The sequence below is a fragment of the Malurus melanocephalus genome, unplaced genomic scaffold (genome assembly GCF_030028575.1).
Source record: "Malurus melanocephalus ecotype Western Australia unplaced genomic scaffold, MMel_1.1 scaffold_114, whole genome shotgun sequence".
NCBI lineage: Eukaryota > Metazoa > Chordata > Aves > Passeriformes > Maluridae > Malurus > Malurus melanocephalus.
Window position 1 is genome coordinate 360,401 of NW_026623346.1, and position 20,206 is coordinate 380,606.

At 40.9% G+C, this 20,206-nt stretch overlaps 1 protein-coding gene across 1 annotated transcript in view; it reads right to left on the reverse strand.

Moving 5' to 3' along the window:
* INSC (INSC spindle orientation adaptor protein) overlaps window positions 1-12,906 on the reverse strand; it is a 123,891-nt gene extending 110,985 nt beyond the window's left edge. Inside the window, exons 1-2 of the mRNA XM_057369677.1 lie at window positions 12,765-12,906; window positions 9,487-9,648 (exon numbers count right to left, since the gene is read on the reverse strand). Of these exons, the coding sequence (XP_057225660.1) occupies window positions 9,487-9,648; window positions 12,765-12,906 (304 nt within the window). The remainder of the gene's footprint in view (window positions 1-9,486; window positions 9,649-12,764) is intronic.
* Between the last annotated feature and the right edge of the window lie 7,300 nt (window positions 12,907-20,206).

The window sequence follows — 20,206 nt, forward strand, 5'->3', positions numbered from 1 at the left end:
CATTTTCTGCTGGCACAGTAATTCGGAGCTGAGCTTCATTTTCCATACTATAAACCACCCTAAAAATAAACCCAGCAAACATGCACACCTACTTTTCATTGAGCAGAAAAAAAAAATAATTAAAACATCAACCCACCTTCCAAAGCATAGAAAACCAACCTCTAAGCAGGAATCAATGCAAATATTCATSCCTCATTATGATGGATAAATCATTATTACAAGCACAGCTGAAGCTTGTAAATGCAGAGGTAGGTTTGCACATATAATACATAATCACAATTTTCTCTCCAAATCCTGCATTTCATAGGCAGTTCATTGYCTCTCCRTTTGTAGAGGACAAAAAAAYAGCAATGAAAGTTYAGAGGACTCTTTACCAGGAAATATRTTWAAGATTTATMYCAGCTTCAAACACATTACTAATTTCAAAATGACTCYAGATTAAAAAAATGCAGTGATTTAGATATCCTCACCAAATCACCCAACCTTGACTGYCCAGCCAGCTGAGGCTTAGTTTTGTTCCTTATCTTGTGGTAACCCCTTTGCCAAGAGCTCTTCTCCTTTGCATATGTAGTGTCTCTACAGCAGGACCACCATACTCAGTGATTGCYATGGATTCCTACCAACAGCATTTTTCTGAGGAATACAGTCCGGAAAGGGAAAGGCAGTCCTAAAGTTACTAAGCCAGTTAATACTTAACATATGGAACAGAGAAAGGCAGTTTTCTGGCCAGGAAAGCTTTCTCACAACTGGCTTGTACAAAGGCTAATGAAAATGTTGAGAGTAAGGTAGTGTTCCAGCCAAAAACATTGAGAATATTTTAAATCAGATAATTTGAGGGTGCTGATGTGTTAAATCTGCTCCTCCAAGGTGGGGTTTTTTGTTTGTTTTCTTTTTTTTTTTTGCATCCAAGGTTATAACCCACAGGTTTAAGATTTTAAATCTAGATCAAAAGTTGCAAGAAGGGCACCTATATGTCTATTAAATCCATACACAGGCTGCAAATAGTAAAACCCCTACATGTGGGACAGTACAAAGTTCTGCAACAGACAGGCTGTATGTAAAATGTGCTATATCACACATACTGCGCCTTCTTCTTCTGGGATAGAAACTGTCACTGAGGATTTAAGTAATACAAAATTCATAAGGAAGTCTGAGTCCATAAATCACAATTTGATTAAGCATMAGAAGTGTTCGGTGGCTCAGTCTCAAGACTCTCAGAGCATGCTGAATGAACTGTCTGCAGAGCATTGCACCTACACAAGGGAACGTTGCACTTCCCTGAGTAGCAGCTGTACTCACACCCACAGGGAGAGACACAAAGTTTTATCAAAAAGTCTGAACTATCTTTTGAATTGTGTGTTGCCGATTTTCCAAATATAACAGCAAGGAATTGCACCAAGTCTATGAATTACTTGACTTCCCTTACACGATGAGATCTAACCATAAAAGAATCTGCTTTGTTTTTCTAGGTTTGCATCCAAGTAGAACATGCTGAAAGACATCTGTTGCKTATACATTTTACAGGCTGATTATCTGTTCTTGCTGCCATATATTAGTTTGTACAGCCATACAGTTATATACWCACAGTTTTATTTAAAATAAATTCAATTCTAGATCTCTTGAAAATGAAGCTACACTTTTTATTTTTTACATAGAAAGTTTTGGCTCCTTACCCAGCACCGCTTCCCACCTGGACAGTGGCTTGTACAGACAATGATTCTGTGGGCTCTGGTTCCATTCACTAGAAAAGCCACAAACTTCAGCTGTTGAAAGTAAATTATTCAAAGCTGTGTGGCTTAATGGCCACAGGGTTCTTTATTTGAGGTGCAGTATTGCTGTGGTCAAAAGTTTTATGGGTGGGTTATTTTGCATTTTTTCCAAAGATTAGGTAGTCCCCTTTTGTAGTTGTTTAAAGTGGACCAAGGAAAAAAACAGAAGAAAATCATTAACTCAAGAACAAACACTATTAAATAATAGATTCACCACTCTCTCTGCAAGTCATAGCCTTAGGAGCACATCTACCCGACACATCCAAGAAGAAATCCAACACAAAATCTGAACAAACAAAAACAGAATTGCCTCTTTGCAATTTAGGAATGCTCACTGCAGAGCAGGGCCAAGCACAGAGTTCTAGATTTGAACTTTTTAAGGCTTTTACTCACACATGGGAAGACACAGAGAAGACAGATGGATATTGGTCATACGTACACAGTTTCTAAGCTCACTCAGGCTGAGGGATGGTACACTGGACACTTAACTAGATTTAAATATCTTGGAATCATTCTCAGATATTTATATCAGTGAATGCAAACACTTAGGAGTATCAACTAGGGTGCTAACAAAGAAAGATTTTGGCCCTAAGCCTCCAGCCTATGCTGGAGATCATGAGAGACAGACAAACCAAATGCCCAGAGCAACAAGAGGCAAGTTGACCTCCCCACTTCTGCAGCCAAGAAGGAGAAAATATCATCTGCAGAGTAAAGCTTAGACGGCCTCCTGGAACATGGTCTGAGCAGCCTGCTGTCCCTTGGCCTCCATTGGCAAAAGCTCCCATGGAACAGCAGGAGAAGTGTGAGGAGCTCCTGCGAGGAGCCCGCAGGGAGGGGAGAGCCTATGGGATGTTGCTGCCATGCTGGGGAGTTCCTCCAAGCCCCACAGAGCAGAAGGCTCCCGCAGGTTCAGTATCTGCCCTCAGGAGCGGGGCCGAGCGGCYGGGGCTGCCCTCAGAGGAGGGGCACCCGCAGAGACGGGACAATGCCTCACCGGCATCACCCGACCCCGCACACTGCCCTGTTTGCAGCCTCAGAATCCCCACCACAGAGCCAAATCCCACAAAGCAGCCGTACTTACACAACCTCCAGGTTCACGGAAATAAACCATGGCCTTCCTCTCGTGTGCTGGAGCTGCCTCTCTCTTTCCCCAGCTCAAATCGCTCTCCACAGTGGCGGTCAGTCAGTGATATCCACTGATTTCACATTTGTCAAACACCATTTAAAACCTGTGCTCTGCCAGCAGCTGAAGTCAGACACCAGCTTCCTCGTGAAAGGCCCCAAAAAAAACCACTTCCCTTAACTTCCACTCTCAAATACTTTCCAAACTGGTGGTTAGAATACAACCCACCTGTGCGAGCTGGTGGAGAGGCACAGGTTGTGCTTGTCAGCACCAAGCAGCAGCATGTGGGGAGCGATAAACAAACAGCTGTGACAGAGGAAAGCTGTCCTGCTCACAATCCAGGYAATGCAAAACTCCCAACAAGAAGCAGTACTTCACCCTGCATCGGCAGCCAAGAGCTCTGTGCAATAATCTTATTTTTCCTGTGTCTTCCTGTGCAGCTTTCTAAAGAAAAGAAGTTCCCAGCATGTTCCTTGCACGGCATATCCCTTATCTTCTGACTGGAAGCACAAGAAAACTCATTGTGGTGAGACCCTGCTGCTGTAACGCTGATCGCATTTCAGTACCACTGATAAATAAAGAAAAGCCTTACATGGCAGTCTTCATTCTTAAAGACTCTTAAATCTGCAGCTTCAAATCTGCTTTATGCACTTTCAGTCACGTCAAAGTAAAACACTTTCCCCTAGGAAAAAAAATGAGGATGGTAGAAAAAGCCCTGGGTTCTCCAGGCCCATTTGACAAATGAAACACTTGCTTTCTGTTTGGTGTAAAGTGACAGCTGGCTTATTAGAACTGACACTGATCCTCCCGAGAGGATTTCAGGCAGCGAGTCACACAGGTGAAGGTCAACATGGCAAAGGAATTAAATGAAGAGAGGAAGGAAGAGGCTTCCTCCTAAGGACAGAAATTAACAAACAGAAAAGCTATTACTAAAGCGGTCCTCGCTGGCTGGAAATACAGTACTTGCAAAATGTTCTGTTCTTGAGAAATACTTCCATGACACTTTCTGAATSTAAGTTTTTATGCCTTGTCAGCAGCTTGGTGTGCTGCAGTCGGGACCCCAGGGCAGTTTCCACCTGCAGTAAGGGTTCAGTGAGCMCAGCTTGCGCCCTGTCATCATCTGACTGAGGCAGCATCAGAGGCAACGCACAGAATATTCTTATTTATTAATCATAGATCACTTCTGACATACATCASATAAATGGATAATTAATGTGGGACAGCATATTTTACAGTGAATAAAACAACGGCCACAGCCCTACTGCCTCAGTGAGTTTTAACTGCAGCACATGCATAGCTGGCTGCAGAGCTGCACGAGTTCTCTGGCTCCCTCAGCAGACCTTCAGGAGGCCAAAGGAATAAAGACTTTAGCCAAGGGATGATCAGTTTTTGCCAAGGTTTGTTCAGCACACCAATTCTGTTTCTGCCTCTCTGAGTCTAGCCCTGGAAATGACCTCACTGCAGCACCGGGACCTTGGCAGCTGCAGCCCCACAGCAAAAGCTGGAGAAGGAGATTGCATCTTCAACCATCAATCAGCATTTTGGGTTTCCCTAACAATTCTAGAAGTCAGTGAGTGTGGGTTTGTGGGAAGAGGTCACTGAATTACATCTGACAGGTATCAGCATCTCTGGTTTTAATCCCATCCCTCTCCAGGCATGCTTGTATGATACACATTTACAGATTTTTTTTTATTATTTCATGTAGATATGACTGACCTAAAATTATGAGGGCTTTTCCTGGGCAGAGATAAATCAATGTGGCTCTACTGACTATACTGGAGCTTTGCCAGGGTGGAGAGTCTAAGGATGTGAGCATATAAAAACAGGATCATTGCCCTAGAAGTAGCTTTTCACTGGTCTCTGTTAGGTCTGATCAAAAAATTTCTTAGTAACTCTGAATTATTGCAATTTTGAAGAGCTGGAATTCTGAYATCAGAAATTATCACGTGCAGATCATGTGACAGAGCTCAGGATCATCAAAATTAGATTTTTGTCACTTGATCACACTGAGCATAAAGGTGCAAAAATAGGCATGTTTGAGATGTAAATTTTGATTCCACAAGTTTTTCCTGCATGACACGAGAGCTGGGTGGGTTTAAATTCACAAAATGTTCTAAATTTCCTAGGTCACTTAGAGTGACACAGAGCAGGTGTGTTATCCCAGTATGTCCCAACTTTCCCAGCAAAATATCAGTCAGAAATCCAACTTTCCAATTCTCAGTCCTCATGAGGGTGACTGRATTTCAAGGGTACACTCAGAAATATGCAAAGAAAGGCAGGATTTGAAAACTTTGGCTTAGCCCTAAATTTTTGCGGAGTCCCAGTGATCTACTCCTGTTTCAATCAGTAGTTTCAATTCTGATGCTCTGGATTATATCCTGAACTTGAGCACATCTCCATGGAAGATCCCGAGGAATAAATAAAGGTAATCAATTATGTTCCTTGGCTCTACACAATTTCTGTGAAATATCACTTGCATACTCTTCACAGCTGATATAGAGCACCCACTCAAATGAATATCTGAGGTAGAAATTAATAGCTAGCTCTGATCTCTTTTAAAGGTCACAAGCCTGCTAAAATGTTTTCAATGCATTTTCAAGTATGAGCCTACCCAAAAGCTGTGGATCCTTTTCCTTCTGCTGGGTTTACAGCACAAGGTGCTTTCTCTCCTTGTGGATCTTCACCTTCAGGCCTTCTYAGACCCTTCCTAGGCTTTGTTTTGGTGATGCCTGCAGAACAAGAGTCTTCCCCCAGCCCATCTGCCCCCTGCTACCTCCCACCCCATCGACCTCGGCAGATGGAGAGCTGGGGTCCAGGAAGCACAGGGGCCATAGCAGGGAAAGAAAGGAGCTGCTGGACTTGTAACTAAACACARTCCATTTGCAACTCCAATTAGAAAYGTTATGGTTAATCCTCACYTGGGAGAGAGGCAGACAGGCTGGCAGAAGCAAGGAAGAAATCTYGTAGATAAGAACCAACAGTATCTAACCTCAGCCGAAGCTCTTCCCTTTGTGCTTAGCTGAAATTACTCCACTGGGCCCTCTGTGCAGCTCTCMCAAACTAATCCAGCATTCATCTCATGACCTACGTTTCCCAAAGAAACTGTTCCAGTAAKCAGGAAGAGGCCACAGGTACATCCCCTGAATTTCCTTTCAGACACTCTCAGAAACACCCACGAAGGGCTAAGACACCCCTACACCCCAAAACATTTCCTTATGGACCAGTGCCATGCATTTTATGGCCCATTAAGACCAGGTAGCTACCTGGGGAGATGACTGAAGAGTAAAGAATGGAGTTAATTGGGCCAGGTACACAGGAGGCAAAAGAAAGTYGGCAGGCAGTCCGTGCGCCACTCTGGCTGATTATCCTGGTAGTAAACCTTGCACTCTGAGACCACATTTGCTTTCTAGGCCCAGGAAAAATATGTGCTTCCTCCTGTGTTCATTAAGTTGGTATGAGGACTGGTACGCAATTCCTGCGGAAAAAAAAGTAACTTTCCATGGCTGTGCCATCCTGTATGTGTCTTTCCAGCAACTTGCTTCAAGCCCATTTTATTTCCTCTTTGATCACCAGAACTTTCTGCCAGAAGTGACACATTAAGTATTTGGCACTCAAGAAAATAAATAAAAAAGGTCAGTGGGTGAAAAACATGTCCACACACAGAATGACAGTCCTAAAGAAACCAGAAGCAATGTCAGTGCCCTTTGGAAAATAATCACACAGGCCAAAGGATGACTGCCAAAAAATACTAATTTCTTTTATTAGACAGTGCRTGTCTTAACCCCATTTTCCTTAATGCTTTAATACACATTTTACCTCATATGACACTGATGAAAATTTAAAGCCACCTCAAAGAGTATAAGGGTGTATAGAAGGAGCAAAGAAACACTTGTATTTCCTCTTTACCAAAGGGAAGGAAACAAAAGTTTGTTTGTTAAGGATAGTAAATTGCTAAAAATGCGTAATTCTTTTACAGTCTTCCAAGCATCCTCCCTTCATACAGCCTCCCTACCAAAGCCCTAAMATATTTCATTTTTGTCTCTTTCTACAGTACAATTTCAACATACAACACAGTGTRCATGGATCTTGGTGAGATTTTCAGTGAACACATTAAAATCAAACTGTCCAAGGACTGGAATCCTGCAACATAAAACTGCAAATATTTTTGGAGTAAGTATTATATTCTTGTCAATCAATTCCAGTCATATTCATCAAGCATATTTAACTATATGCATAGATCTTTGGAATATCAAAGATCTGGGAGGTTTACATGATTTTATGAAAATTGAATTATATTTGATGTTATTCTAGTATTTATCTGCCTTGACTTAAAACCACATGCTTCATTTAGTTAAAGAAAGTAAGGAGAGAAAAAGCAGAGAACAAAAAGGTTTCAATGAAAATGGCTCTATTTTAGGAGAAACCTGGTACATTTGTCTTTCCACTGCCAACACTCATCCATGCTCTATTTGGACATAAACCACCTTAAAAAAAAMCCCATAGATATACCTTTACAGCTTCTTTTCAGTCTGCCTGTAGAAACTGCCACATGTGCAGTGGAGAAAAAGTACCTAACCCAGTAATAACTTTCCCTTTCCAAGAGGAAATATTTGCTTCAGCRTACGCAAGGTTTGGAAATACAGAAAAGAGTTCCTAAAGGCTGAGCTGTGTTTGCTTTTCACAGACATCAGATAAGACCGTTCACACAAAATGAACCTATGGTTCAAAATAAAGTAGCAATACAAAAGTGTATGCTGAGATACAGAAACACAAACCTTGAGCAACAGGAGAAATCAGTCAAAAAAGCTGTGTTATCACACACACATTCACCTCCTTTCTTACATTCAAAGTGWTTGAAAGTTCCAGTCCAAAATGCACTGACAGAAGAAGTTGTTCAACTGCCTAAACTTCACATTTAACACACTCACTGCCCTTACAAAGTGCCTGTATGGATTTAATCTCACAGACAGCTCAGATGGATAAATATTATCACCCAGAAGCAATCAGCATTTTTATTTCTTTTCTTTCTGTATATACCAACAAATATCCTTTTCTSTTTTTCCAACTGAAGCAGCCAATTACCTGCTGTGCTTTGTAAGCTCCCATCCACATTCCCCAGGAAACGGATAACGGATAACGTGCAGCACAGCGAGGAGAGTTCACTCAGATGCAAAATAATTCTCAACTTACTCCAGTAAAATCTCTCCACTGCATTCACAGCTGAACTATGTGCTAACTGTATGTATTCACCACGGAAAGACTACACTTTACAGTTATAACCCTGGCAAATGCTGAGCATTTAAATAATTCTGCTTTTCCTTATCTGCACAAAGGGGTTTTATTCCTCTACCACAGCTGTACACAAAAGAATAGAGTGCCATTTCAAACCAAAACTCTCTGAAGTTCTACTTACCAGCTCGTGATTATATATTCAGTAAGCCCGAAGAGCTGAAAAGATTTTGTTGCAGGAGACAAAAGTTACAAAAAAACAGGCAAAGTTAACAAAAATGAAGGGAAACTAGCATAAATCCTCTCTTCATTCATCTACTTAAATGTTCCTGAAGACTAAAAAGACCTTAAAGAAAGTGCTCTCAGCAAAGACTACATCCTCTTGTCAGTCAAACCCTGCATAGTTTCAGCTAGGCATCCGTCCAAAAAGACATGGAATTATTCTATTTTTGTCTCCCAATGCAAGTGGAAACATTTTTACAGATTTGTGGTGAGGATTTCAATTTTTATAGTGGTCAGCTAGTAGAGGAATGTAATTAAAGACCCTGATTAATATAAGACRGTCCAGAAAGGAGGAATTGGATAAATCTGGAGATAGATAAAAATTCTATTACAAAACAGTCTGATATAAAAACACATTAAAAACTTCCAATGCAGTTAAAAATCCAGACGTGGTTTACTGGAAGAAAATGGTAAAAACTTTTCTTTTAAAACAGCATTGTTGTCAGTAGTGGGACACCAACAGTTTCAACAAACATTGGCTGATATTTTTTAATTAAATAATTTTAGTGAAAAAAATTTAATTATATTATGCAGAGCACTAAAAAATTGGTTTACCACCCATGTTATSTCTGGTATGTTACTGTTTTTACTCAACACAGGTGTTTCCTTAAAAGTACTTCACATGTTGCCTTTTGCTGCCTTGCARAATAAACCTTCTAAACTTCTAGCTTTGTAAAGTGGGAAAATATTTTGGAAATTATGTTTGGCTTCTCTTRCATTTGATTTTTGCTCTTGCTCTATCCATAAGAAAATATGGCCATTTCCTGTGTACATTCAGTCTGGAAGCTGACTCTGAARCACAACATTACTGATCCATGGAACTCTTCAGATCCAAGAGTCGTCACAAGGGAAGCTTTTAGTTCARTTCCCTAAAACTCTGTCATCATCAGTTCAAGATGGTTGAACTTTTGTCCCTGCTGACTCCTCCTCTCTGCTCCAACTTCCTCACCATTTTTCCTTTCCCAGTTACTTGCTGTTCTGTTCCCATCCACCCTCGGATGTGCTCCATGGCTGTCCTTTTCCATTATGCACTGATGTTTAGTCCTCTTTGCAGCTCTGAGTCCCTCTTYAGGTCCTGCTCACCAATTGGATGCCTCAATCTCAAGGCACCTCCAGCCACTGCTGYCTGCTGGGCTACCTTCCACACTGCTCGTAAATGTAGAAAACTACCTCCTGATTTAGTCCAAAATGTAAGCTGCTCCTGGCTATCACTATCCCTCAGGTCCAAGCCTTCATCTACAATCACTAGAAGACATAAGAGAGCTGTAAGTTGGAGGGACAAATAATATTTTAACAGAGAAAAGAAGCACTTGTTGTCCCTCCATTCCCTGGCCCTTTACTTACATGTTCATTTTTTTGCTTGGAATTTTTTATGTTCCATTACAGCRTAAATGTCCTTGAGGTAGAAATTTTCTCATGCTACGTTTTGAATTAGTCTCCAGAATAACAGGATCCAGTCTTTCCACACTGCAAAACAAACAAGAAATAATCTTTTTCTTTAACATTTTGCTACTTATTATCATCTTGCCCAAATCACAGCTCTTCTGAGATGCCAYTTTCAACTAACTGAAGAGATTTGTTTTAGTTTTAGGGATGAAAAAGGGAGATAAAATAATCTCTTTGTAGAAGGGTATGCATTGTAGATGGGTGCCCACACACTACCAGAAAAGACAACAGGCTATTAAAGCTTCAGCASGACAAGGAAGTTGCTTCCCTTTGAAACATCTCAATCACATCACTGTGCAGGTTTCTCTAACCAGGAACATGACATGCTATCACTCCATTCTTTTATTTTCACGTTTGCTGAGAGTGGGACAAGAAAAAGGGAAGGAGCAGAGAACAAGCTGGAGCACAGGGCTGCAGCAGAAGGGCAAAACTGCCAAGGAGCATTTCTGCTTGGATTACTTCTGGGAATGGAGGATAAGGACAAGGCAGGATTGTCTCTATTAAACTTGTCAGCCCTTTTCTTGCTGACATAGGAGCTGAATGTCTACATTTAATCCTTAGATACAAGATACACAAAAATCCTTCACTGGTGACAGGTAGGGAAGTATTTGCCTCAGGAAGTGCCACAAGGGTACCCAGGAGGCCATAAACATTCTTCAGTCTCCTTTTTACCTCAGACTTATGGATAAACAGCGTCACCCATTCCATGCCCTACAAGCCTGCCCATACCTGCTCTGCTGCCTGGTGATGGTTCTTCCTATTCCTGTTTCTCTTCTTCCAAGGTGCCATTTTAGTCCAGCCTCTAGTTCAATCCCTTGCCATCCTCTCCCATGGTAAAACCATGGCTGTTTTTACAGTTTGCTCCTTCCCAGGCAACCTTTCTCTCCAGCACCCCGTGAGTGTGCTGGTGCTTGCACCTACAGCAGCTCCACTTGCACCTCCTGGGCACAGGACAGTGCCTCCCAAACTAGGCCAGCATGGAGGGTCTGATTTTAGTTCTGCTTGCCTCAGCATGATGCCAGTCATCTAGAGCATGAATGGAGCTTTCAAGATGAGCAAAATAYTATAATTTAGGGAGTTTGTAATTCTCTAAAAGACCTATGTGTTATGTGCTCAGAGCAGCTCCTAAGTAATAAAAGACTTGTGGTGACATTACCTGGAAACCGAGGCTCTTAAACCTTATGTTCCTCCTGCCAGCAATTCTATGCCTTCTCTCTGCAGTGGGCAACCAGACACCTGGAACTAATGCCGATCATTGTTAAACTCCACCACCAGCACCTAATGCTGCATACAACCATTCTGATATCCAAAATACAGGAAAATCATCAAGGCCTTGTATTATTAATGTCTAATTAACATCACATTTCTTGCTGGCTGGCAATCAGCCACTATTACACCAGTATGACATTGACTTTTAAAATGGGCATGTTTTATGGCACTGATTGCTTAACTGTCTTGTTCTAAAATTGCCTGCTCTCCAAAATCCATCCATTTTAAAGAGTTCCTGAGAGGCAAAAAGCACTGGATTAAGATTACTGGTGCATTATTGGTCAGAGCGTTAATTTCCTTCCTGTGATACCAGGCTGCTTATCATTTTTGACAACACACTTAATTGCTGTTACAACCTCCACAGCTTTTTCATAGGTGCTGTCAAGATTATTTTAATTAAAATAATATCTATATAGAGGTTAATGAAAATTGGAGGGAAAAATACAGCAGGAATTTGTCATTTGCCACACTTCATTCACCAGGATTCACAGAGACCACGTGGGACAAGGAAAACACTCCTGCGTRGCTTCCACAGAGGTATGGTTTCATCTCACTTAGTTTGTCATGCATATCCAGAGCCCTTTCCACAGAGAAACCATCAAAATCCTTGTTACTCTCTTCAGATATGCCAGTGACCATAGGGTTTGCAAAATCTCCTTCATTAAGTCAAATGCTACTTTGATAACAGCATAGACATAGCCTGGTGTCTATGTCTAATTTTCAATACTTTTTCAAAGATAAGAAAATTTGGTATCAAGAAAAGCATTTCTTCTTATACATTTCAAAACCAAATAAATTATGGGAATTCCCTCCACATGTTGGAATCCAATGCTTCCAACAACAAATGCACTGAGCACATAATACATTTGTAGTCTACTCACTTTTTTTTAAAGCAGACTAATCTCCCCTTTAAATAAACCCCACATAAAATTAGAAGAATATCTATTTCTCTTTTTTTTCAGTTAGCAACCCTCACTTAGTGTTAAACTGTACCTCTGCAAACTGCYACTCTAACAAATTACAAGTTTTCAGTCAAACCAGCACACAGCCCACAGACTTTGGAYGCTGTTTCAGGGGTTTCTTGAAGTAACACTCGTGAGTGTAGAGCTCACTCACTCCTCTGTTTTAAATACAATTTATCAGCCACTTGTGTATCTTTTTGTGTAAGTGACAGCAGGCACATCAGTCATCTTCTGCAATCCAAAGCAATGCCTTTGGAGGTGGCTGACCATAACTTCAGGCTCCTCTTCTTACTTAGTTTGGTCTGTGGTCTCCTTTTCTGTCCCATGATCAAATCACTAATACCAGTTGCTTTTTATCTGGAAAAAGGGTCACCTCCCCAGCTGACACCTCTTCCCACTGAGAGGAACTGTAAATCCAMACCTCTCTACAGGCAGCAGAAGTAGCAGAGGTTGTTTTCCCACAGATTTCCATGCTGTTTACTAAGCTTTCTGTTCTTAGTCCCTTGCCATGTGCCATATTACACCCATTATGGCTCCCCTGTTTTCTTCTAATAGGCCCCTCAAGCTCATTTCCAGATGACAGGCAGTTCCTGGAAAAAAAAAAATAAAAAAAAGAGAGTGCAGCCAGTTCCTCACTTTTCCTTTAGGAAACAGATTTTTGTGCGACTTGTAGAAACTTAGTACCTGTGACAGGTTGGAGTCTTTCAGACTTTCCTAGTTCCACAGCTGTCAGATGTGTCCCACAGCTGTCAAATGTGTCAGTCCTCACAAGTGACAGTCGCAGTTTGAGGATACTGAGTATGGCTGATGAAAACTCGTACTCCATTCTGGAAAGCAGAACTCTGAATGCTGCAGTGTAACACAGCACAGCTGCTGGAAACTTCTTATGGATTTACTATTGTGTTACGTACTGCTCATGCAAAAAAAAACATACACTTGTTAAAAAAACTATGCATCAGTACCAAAAAAACCCTGGGAAACAAACTGGAAGGAATCCCTTATGAGGTCAACATTGCTGCTTTTCATCAAGGAGAGGCAGAAAACYGAGGGTCTACTGCAAATAAGGAAAAATCTGTCTGCACAAGCATTTTTAGAGAGATTTTCTTGGCCAAATAACTGCCTCACACTGCATCTGAACACATAATAGTTACCCCGTCCTGCCTGCATGCATGTGTTGTTCTGCTAAAGGGACCTTCTTTTAATAYAAAGTTGCCAAACATAAATCAGCCTTGAAGAGGAATAATTAGAGTAAGTTAGAAGATTAAAACCATGGGAACAAACTGAAATATACAACAGCTTCTCTGTAGCTGTGATTGTCTGAGGGGGAGGCAGAGGATTCTTGTTCTCACTCACAGTCCATCGGGGCATTTTCTGCTAAAGGGKCAGCATTGTCACTCTCTCTGAGATTTCCTCATGCCTTTTTTGTGACTATGATGATGCCTCAAAGCCTTTTCTATTAGCCTTTCCCATTATAAACCTTCTTTAGCTCATAACAGTTCATATGCTTTCAGCTGTAAGGATAAAGGAGCTCTTCACTCCTCACACACTGCAGTGATTCTGATTACTGGGAGGATATTTGAAATATAATATTGTGAGGAGAGGTGTAATTATGTCTGTATTTGAATGGARCTATTCTAAGGGGCTTTGCAAAAGCAGACTGTCATAGCTGCTATAGGCCCCTGGGGTCAAGCAGTTCCTCAGGAAACAATCAGGACCTGAAAATGGTCTGGTTGTTTTTTGGATGCTTGGCAAATTCCACCACCTTCTCAGGAAACTGGTATTAATTATTCTCATTGTAAGTGCTCAAACTGTWCAGTGAACCCTAGCATTGATAMCAGCGCTCCTTAACACTCCCAATGGTACCACCACCATTATTTTCTTTTCCTKGCTAYTGGATGCAGTTGCATCCTGCATCRYTAGTTTTGTGTATTTTAATTCTTTYATCATCATYATTATTGTTRTTATTTTCCCTTCCATTCTCTCATAYTGAACTCTGCATATCTCAATTTTACTCTTTTTGCCCAATTGTCTCCTCCATCCCAYTGGAGGCGGGGRGAGAGACCATGAGTGGCTGTGTGGTGTTTATTTGCCTGCTGGGTCAAACCACAACAATCCAATGCAGATTAAACAGCRTCCCAGATTCTTGAGATTAGGGCACATTTCTTCCTTCACATACCATTTAGCCAAAACTGGCCTTCCAAAAACTTGAAAGGGGGAGAAGGAAAATAATCTTCCCTCTTTGAATTCAAGGTKTGGATTTCAGCCCTTCCTGGTTTATCTTCTCTCATTTTACTTTGTATATATTCTCACTTTTATGTGCTCTTAGTGCCTACAGCAAGGTCCCCACGCAATCTCCACTGAAGTTCTTAATCACCTGACTAGAAAACATGAATTTCCTTTCTCCTTTTCTGCCTCCTTCATGGATTTATTCCAGCAACTCAATAATGTAAAATGTGTTGTACAAGCCATAGAAAAAGTCAGAGGAAGCCCATCTTTTCATTTCCCAGACAGCCTGACCTAGGCCAAGAGCTCTGTGAAGAAGTCCAGGTTTTCACAAGCTCTTTCTACCCACACAAGCTGTGACCCAAAACAAAAAGCTTAAACATAGTTTTGCCAAGATAGTCCAAAGTTAGTTTTTCTGAAAAACCTTCCATCAAAATTTTGTCTTTTTTATGACTCCAGCRCCAGCCAGACTCCATCACCCTAGTGAGACCTGCTCAGTGCAGAGCTAGTTTAGAAACCTGGCCTGAGGAGTGGGCAACCAGTTTTTCACAGAATCTTTTTACAGATATGCTACAAGTCAACACATGTTTCAAGGGAGGAACAGATCCAAATTTRGGCTTAAAGCATCAAGGTCCCTTGGGAGTGCAGGCTGCAGTCAACATCAGTCAAGCACAGGCTGAGAGGAGGGACAGCAATCCCAAGGACCATTCCCACGGGATTTCCATGAGCTCAAATTACAGTCTCTCAGGCACCCAAACCAGGCCAGGGAAACACTACAGAAATCACAATCTCTGCAAAGGCCAGCTTCAAAGCAGCAATTGAGCAGTAACCACATGCAATCATGCAAGAATGCCAAAGCCACTGGAGTCCTTCCACAAAAAATGGGTACTCTCCATGTTCTAATGCTGTCCTCCATCACAAGACWAAATCAAGGCTTTGCCTTCCAGAAAAAACAAGCTGAATGGCTGGGTGGCTCATGTGCAGAAACATCTGGACTAGATAGGGAATAACATACAGAAAACAGCCAGCGAGAGTGTCAAAAGTTCAGAGAAGCAGGAACTGAACATCATCCTATTCCAGTCCCATAGGGGAATATATCATAAAAAAATCAAGTCAAAAATTGCAAGCCCATTGTGCAGGAAAAATCAAGAGTACATAACTTTTTAAAATGAATGCTTTCCTATTGCTTTCCCTTCTCTTTATAAATTATGATGTCTTACAAGTGAAACTCAGAGATTAAAGTATCAAACCCAGTAGATAACCCCAGTCACTAGGCAGGAAACAGGAGGCCTCTGACAGTGGCAGCACATAAATATGTACAATTTCAGAGAAACAATGCTAGAACTTTTCCATACCTCTATTTAGCATCTCACCAAATGGAGTTGTCAAAAGTAGAATGCACATCTGCTATAGGAAATGCAAAGACAGCAGTCTTACACTGCATGAAGTTGATAATATTGTATTAAATTTAATTCTGYACTGTTAGGACAAGCCATGTGGGACAATCTCCCACAAATTACTGTCAGGGAAAAAGATGCCTTTAAGTAGGGTCACTTTCTCCAAGAGACATATGCTTTGATATCCAGTAGCAAAACAAATAACTTTTTGGATCCTTATGATGAAATATTAGATTSATTTGTTACATTTTATTCTAGGATTACAAGACATCCTAGTAAGTTTTACTTCCCCTTTAACGAGCAAGAAAAACATTGTAATAAATTGTAAATTGTGTTTTTGAAAACATTACAGGATGAAAAAAAAAATTCTGTGACACTTGATGATGAAGTAACGTCTATATGTTGTTGTCAGTAAATTTCAACTACTATGACAGATCTTAGCAGTAAACTCCATCAGAAGCAAGCCAGACATCTGGAATGGGACATCAGCTGAGTTAAATTAATCTGTTTATAACTATATATTAAGATTTTATAATAATATAATGTTAAAATGGCATTATGTTAGAGGCAAAGTCACATGGGGAAAATTTTAGTGCACCAGTCTTTCCTTGGCTCRTTATTGCCCAGTTCAAAATTCTGCCCTGACTTCTATCTCATACCCTTTTTTTCATGTACAATGTTCTGCCTCATTGAGCAGACAATAAAGATGGCACCCAATGAACATCCTTTTATAACTCCTCAGCCCTCATGACACTGTGTGTTTCTCAAACCCTGTGCTATTACCCTCTATTTTGCTCTTGGATTTTCTCATAGCACCTGTCATCACCACCAYGTTCAAGCTCAGCACAAATCTGAAATGACAGCAAGATTCTCCTCGACAATGCTTTTCTGCCATGAGTGGATACCAGCAACCAGATTATCATMAGCTAATTTTGCATGTTTTACGGCTTCCACCAAAGTTTATAGTGGGGTTTTGGAAAACTAATCTGCTTTTGGCAAGGTGGGAGGTTTGGATTCCAAATTCATTCTACAAAGGGGTTCCTTCCYTCCCCCCATCCACAGTGTAATCTTTTCTCCAGAGGTGTAGAGTGAAACGCTGCTTCACTTACCATCACTTTTAGCAGGATTCAGCAGAAGCTCCCTCTCAGCACYATCCAAAACTGAACCTCCAGATATTTTTTATTTGGAAGACCAGTTCAGTTTTACAGACACAGTTGGCCTCACCATCATAATTTTCTCCACTCCAGCTTCTCTGCCCTGATGGACACCCTCCTTTAAACTTCCCTCYCAGTACATTAACACATCCCTAGTCATTCTTAAACTGTGACAGCAGTGGGAGTAGTGTCCCTTGAGATACCTAATTTGAGATGAGGCTGTGCTGTTCCTCAGCTTCCAAAGGCCAGCTGGGAAAATGCTTMATGGGCTAATATACTGTTTGTTTGGACACTGGCTGATGTATTCTATGTTCTTGTAGCTGTATGTGACATTTACTATGAGGCATCATCAGATTTGAGGCAACAATCCTGAAGATGTGCTCCTCTTTGAAGATGTGCTTCTCTTTCAAAATGTATAGAAGTCCATTGCTTTGCAGTAAAGTACTCAAACATGCTTTCAATTTTGTGTCCATGGTACTAGAGCATGCACTTAAGTGGGGATTTTTGGGATTAGACTAACTATTCCAAGATGAGTAATAAATTCCAAGATGAGTTTGGTTGACAGCTACCAAATATGGTTGTTCCAGTCCATTTATGCAAAGGCAYGTATTTGGCAGATGCTTACCTGAGAGAACAGGTCAGGTGCACAGCATAGGCAGGGCTGTGCCTGGCACTGCTCTCGGCTTCAGGGCTGTTTACTGTGAAAACCCTCTCTGCATCATTCAGAACCCACTGAATAATTCAGCAGAGTTTCATTACTCAACCAGTCCTGTTTTGTTTACTGGAATATCATCCAGTGGTTCAGCACCCATCTGGCTGTAGTCATAAAGTCTGTGGAAAATGTAGCAATTCCCAAAGGCTGGAGGGAATTTTTTGTGTGATGCTAAAGTCCTACAAACTCACAGAATCTCTGATTTTCTGTTTAAAAGAGAAAGTCAACTGCTCTGAGAAACTCAGGATGAATTAATCCRTACACACACCTTGTATCCTTTGCAGATTGGCAAACTTCTCTYACTGACTTACCTGGAACTGAAAACAAAACACACTGGGATTGGGGAGGTCTTCCAAAGAGCAGGTCAGGATGTTATGTTCCACTTACACACTTAGGTTAAGCCCTGTGAACTTTATTTCAAGATGCAAACAAAACTAGGATTGGTCTGCACCACAAAAAGTCCACCAGTGTCCCTCTCACACAGGCATTATGTTGGTAGACACTAGGCTTATAACATAAAAGTTATCAAATACTTCCACCAGACCATTTATACCAGTGAAAATCTGGAATCTGYAGTTATTAGGCTTGATAGCAACAGTCTTATGCCCATTAACTTACCTCTGACCTTTTCCATTAAAACAGTTTTCAGTGGTTCTCTGTCAGTGGTTAATGACAGGGGCTCCTGCAGAAACCTATCTTARTAGTGAACTAATCTGGATTAAAAATGGGCAGCAAATATTGGCATCTTCATTTATATCAATAGCAACACAAATAATTGATTTTCCTTTAGATCACGTGCAAAACTAACGAAAACCCAGAAAGATATTTCTGATTTTCAGTCACTTCCCTTCAGAAAGAGAACGAAATCTGCTTGAACTTGAGCAGTAAGTGCCATTTTACATGAAAAGGAGTAAAAGTTACTGCAACTCGCTCACACCTTGGTAACTGAGTTATACCAAAAGCTTTCTGTGGCTCCTGTGCCCTCTAGCTTCTAGAAGATGCATTTACCGATCACTCTGTTAACTTGAGCAGGTTTATAGTTTTCACTTCTATGCAGTCACTAAAAACTTGCTAAAACGGAAAGTGAAACACCTTTCCTTCTCTTCTTCCCAGACATAACTTTAACCTGAGACTGAAATGAAGACATGCAAATAAATGGTAGCCTAGATTGTTTGCTTTAAAGGCACTTCCTACTTCTGTAGTGATATAAACAGGCTTTATCAGCACACTTTATATTTAAATCAATTTAGAGTCCTCTGGGAGTGGTGTAAAGGAGATTCAGCTCACCGGACAAATGCCAACCGAATTGGAAATACCAATGTTGAGAAAAAAAGTGAGTTGTGAGACACATGGGACACTAAATAAGGTCATTATATGGTATAGAGCAAAAAGCACCCGCTGCACAAATGACAGGCTGAAGGCTGTACTTTGTGAAACCCAGCAGGTTTCAGGCTGAATTTCTGATAAGGAGCAACACCTGGCTGGAGAGGGGAATAAGCCCTTAAGAAAAGATAATCCTGGTGTTCATAGCTAGAAAACCCACAATTTCCCCTGATGGAGAAAGCAGCTTTCTTGCAGTTTAGAAGCATGGTCAGGTTGAAGCAGGCTGGCTGTGAGACAGCCCAAGTTAACTTGATCGTGACATATGATCAAAAGCACTTGAACTGGAAGTGTCATTCACTGCGAAATTGCAAGCCTTGGTAAGAGCAGAGGCTTTACCTCYAGTCCTACCTGCCCCATCACTGCAGTGGCAGCAGTGGCAGCCTGTGAAGAGCAGCTTCTGTAAGTCTAACRAGTGACAACAAATAAGCAGTGAAGCTTTCGTTGAGGAGAAAATTACTGGAATAACAGAATAACAGGGACGCAAATCCTATCAAAAAACTTCAGTCACAAAGGCRCTTCAGTAAGTTAAATACTAAATGCATGCAGTTTTAAAATACAGTTATAAACCCAGTGTWTTGACACATGAGGAGCAAGGTAACACAGCTCTGGCACTATCTATTAGAAAAAGGTGCAATAAAGACGTTTTTTCTGAGAAGCTAAACCATGAAAAAGAAGCAAAAGGCAGCTTCACATAACACAAACAAACCTTTTGAAGGTACGTATTGAAGGTACATACCCTTACCAAGGGTAAGGTCAAACTAGAAATAGCCAAAGCATAAAGTTTATGAAAAAAATATTTGACTTCACTTTCAATGTACATGAAATGGCTTGGTCTCTCATCAGCTTATCTGTAAGCCTTTTAAACAAAAACTAAGGCAATTTCCATTTAAACTCTGTATTTCCAGCCTTTGAAGGTCAGAACTATTTCCTTTTTCTATGTAATTCTCTGCTTCTATTACATTAAGAACACAAATCAATATTCATTTTTATAACTAATTTAACTCTTAGATAGTATCTTTAACCACAGAATGATAAAGAAGGGCCACATTTACTAAGAGCAAAAACTTTCCTTGGAAAATGTACACACTCAAGGATGACCCTGGCAACACTGTCTCCTCCAGCCTGTCTGGCAGGACTGACAGGCTAAAACGTTCCTCTAAGTTACTGTTCCATGGATAAAATTTGCCTGTCTGTATGGACATTACTGAACGAAGAGCGTCATCCTCCCCCTGATGCACTTTCTTGGGATTCGTTTCC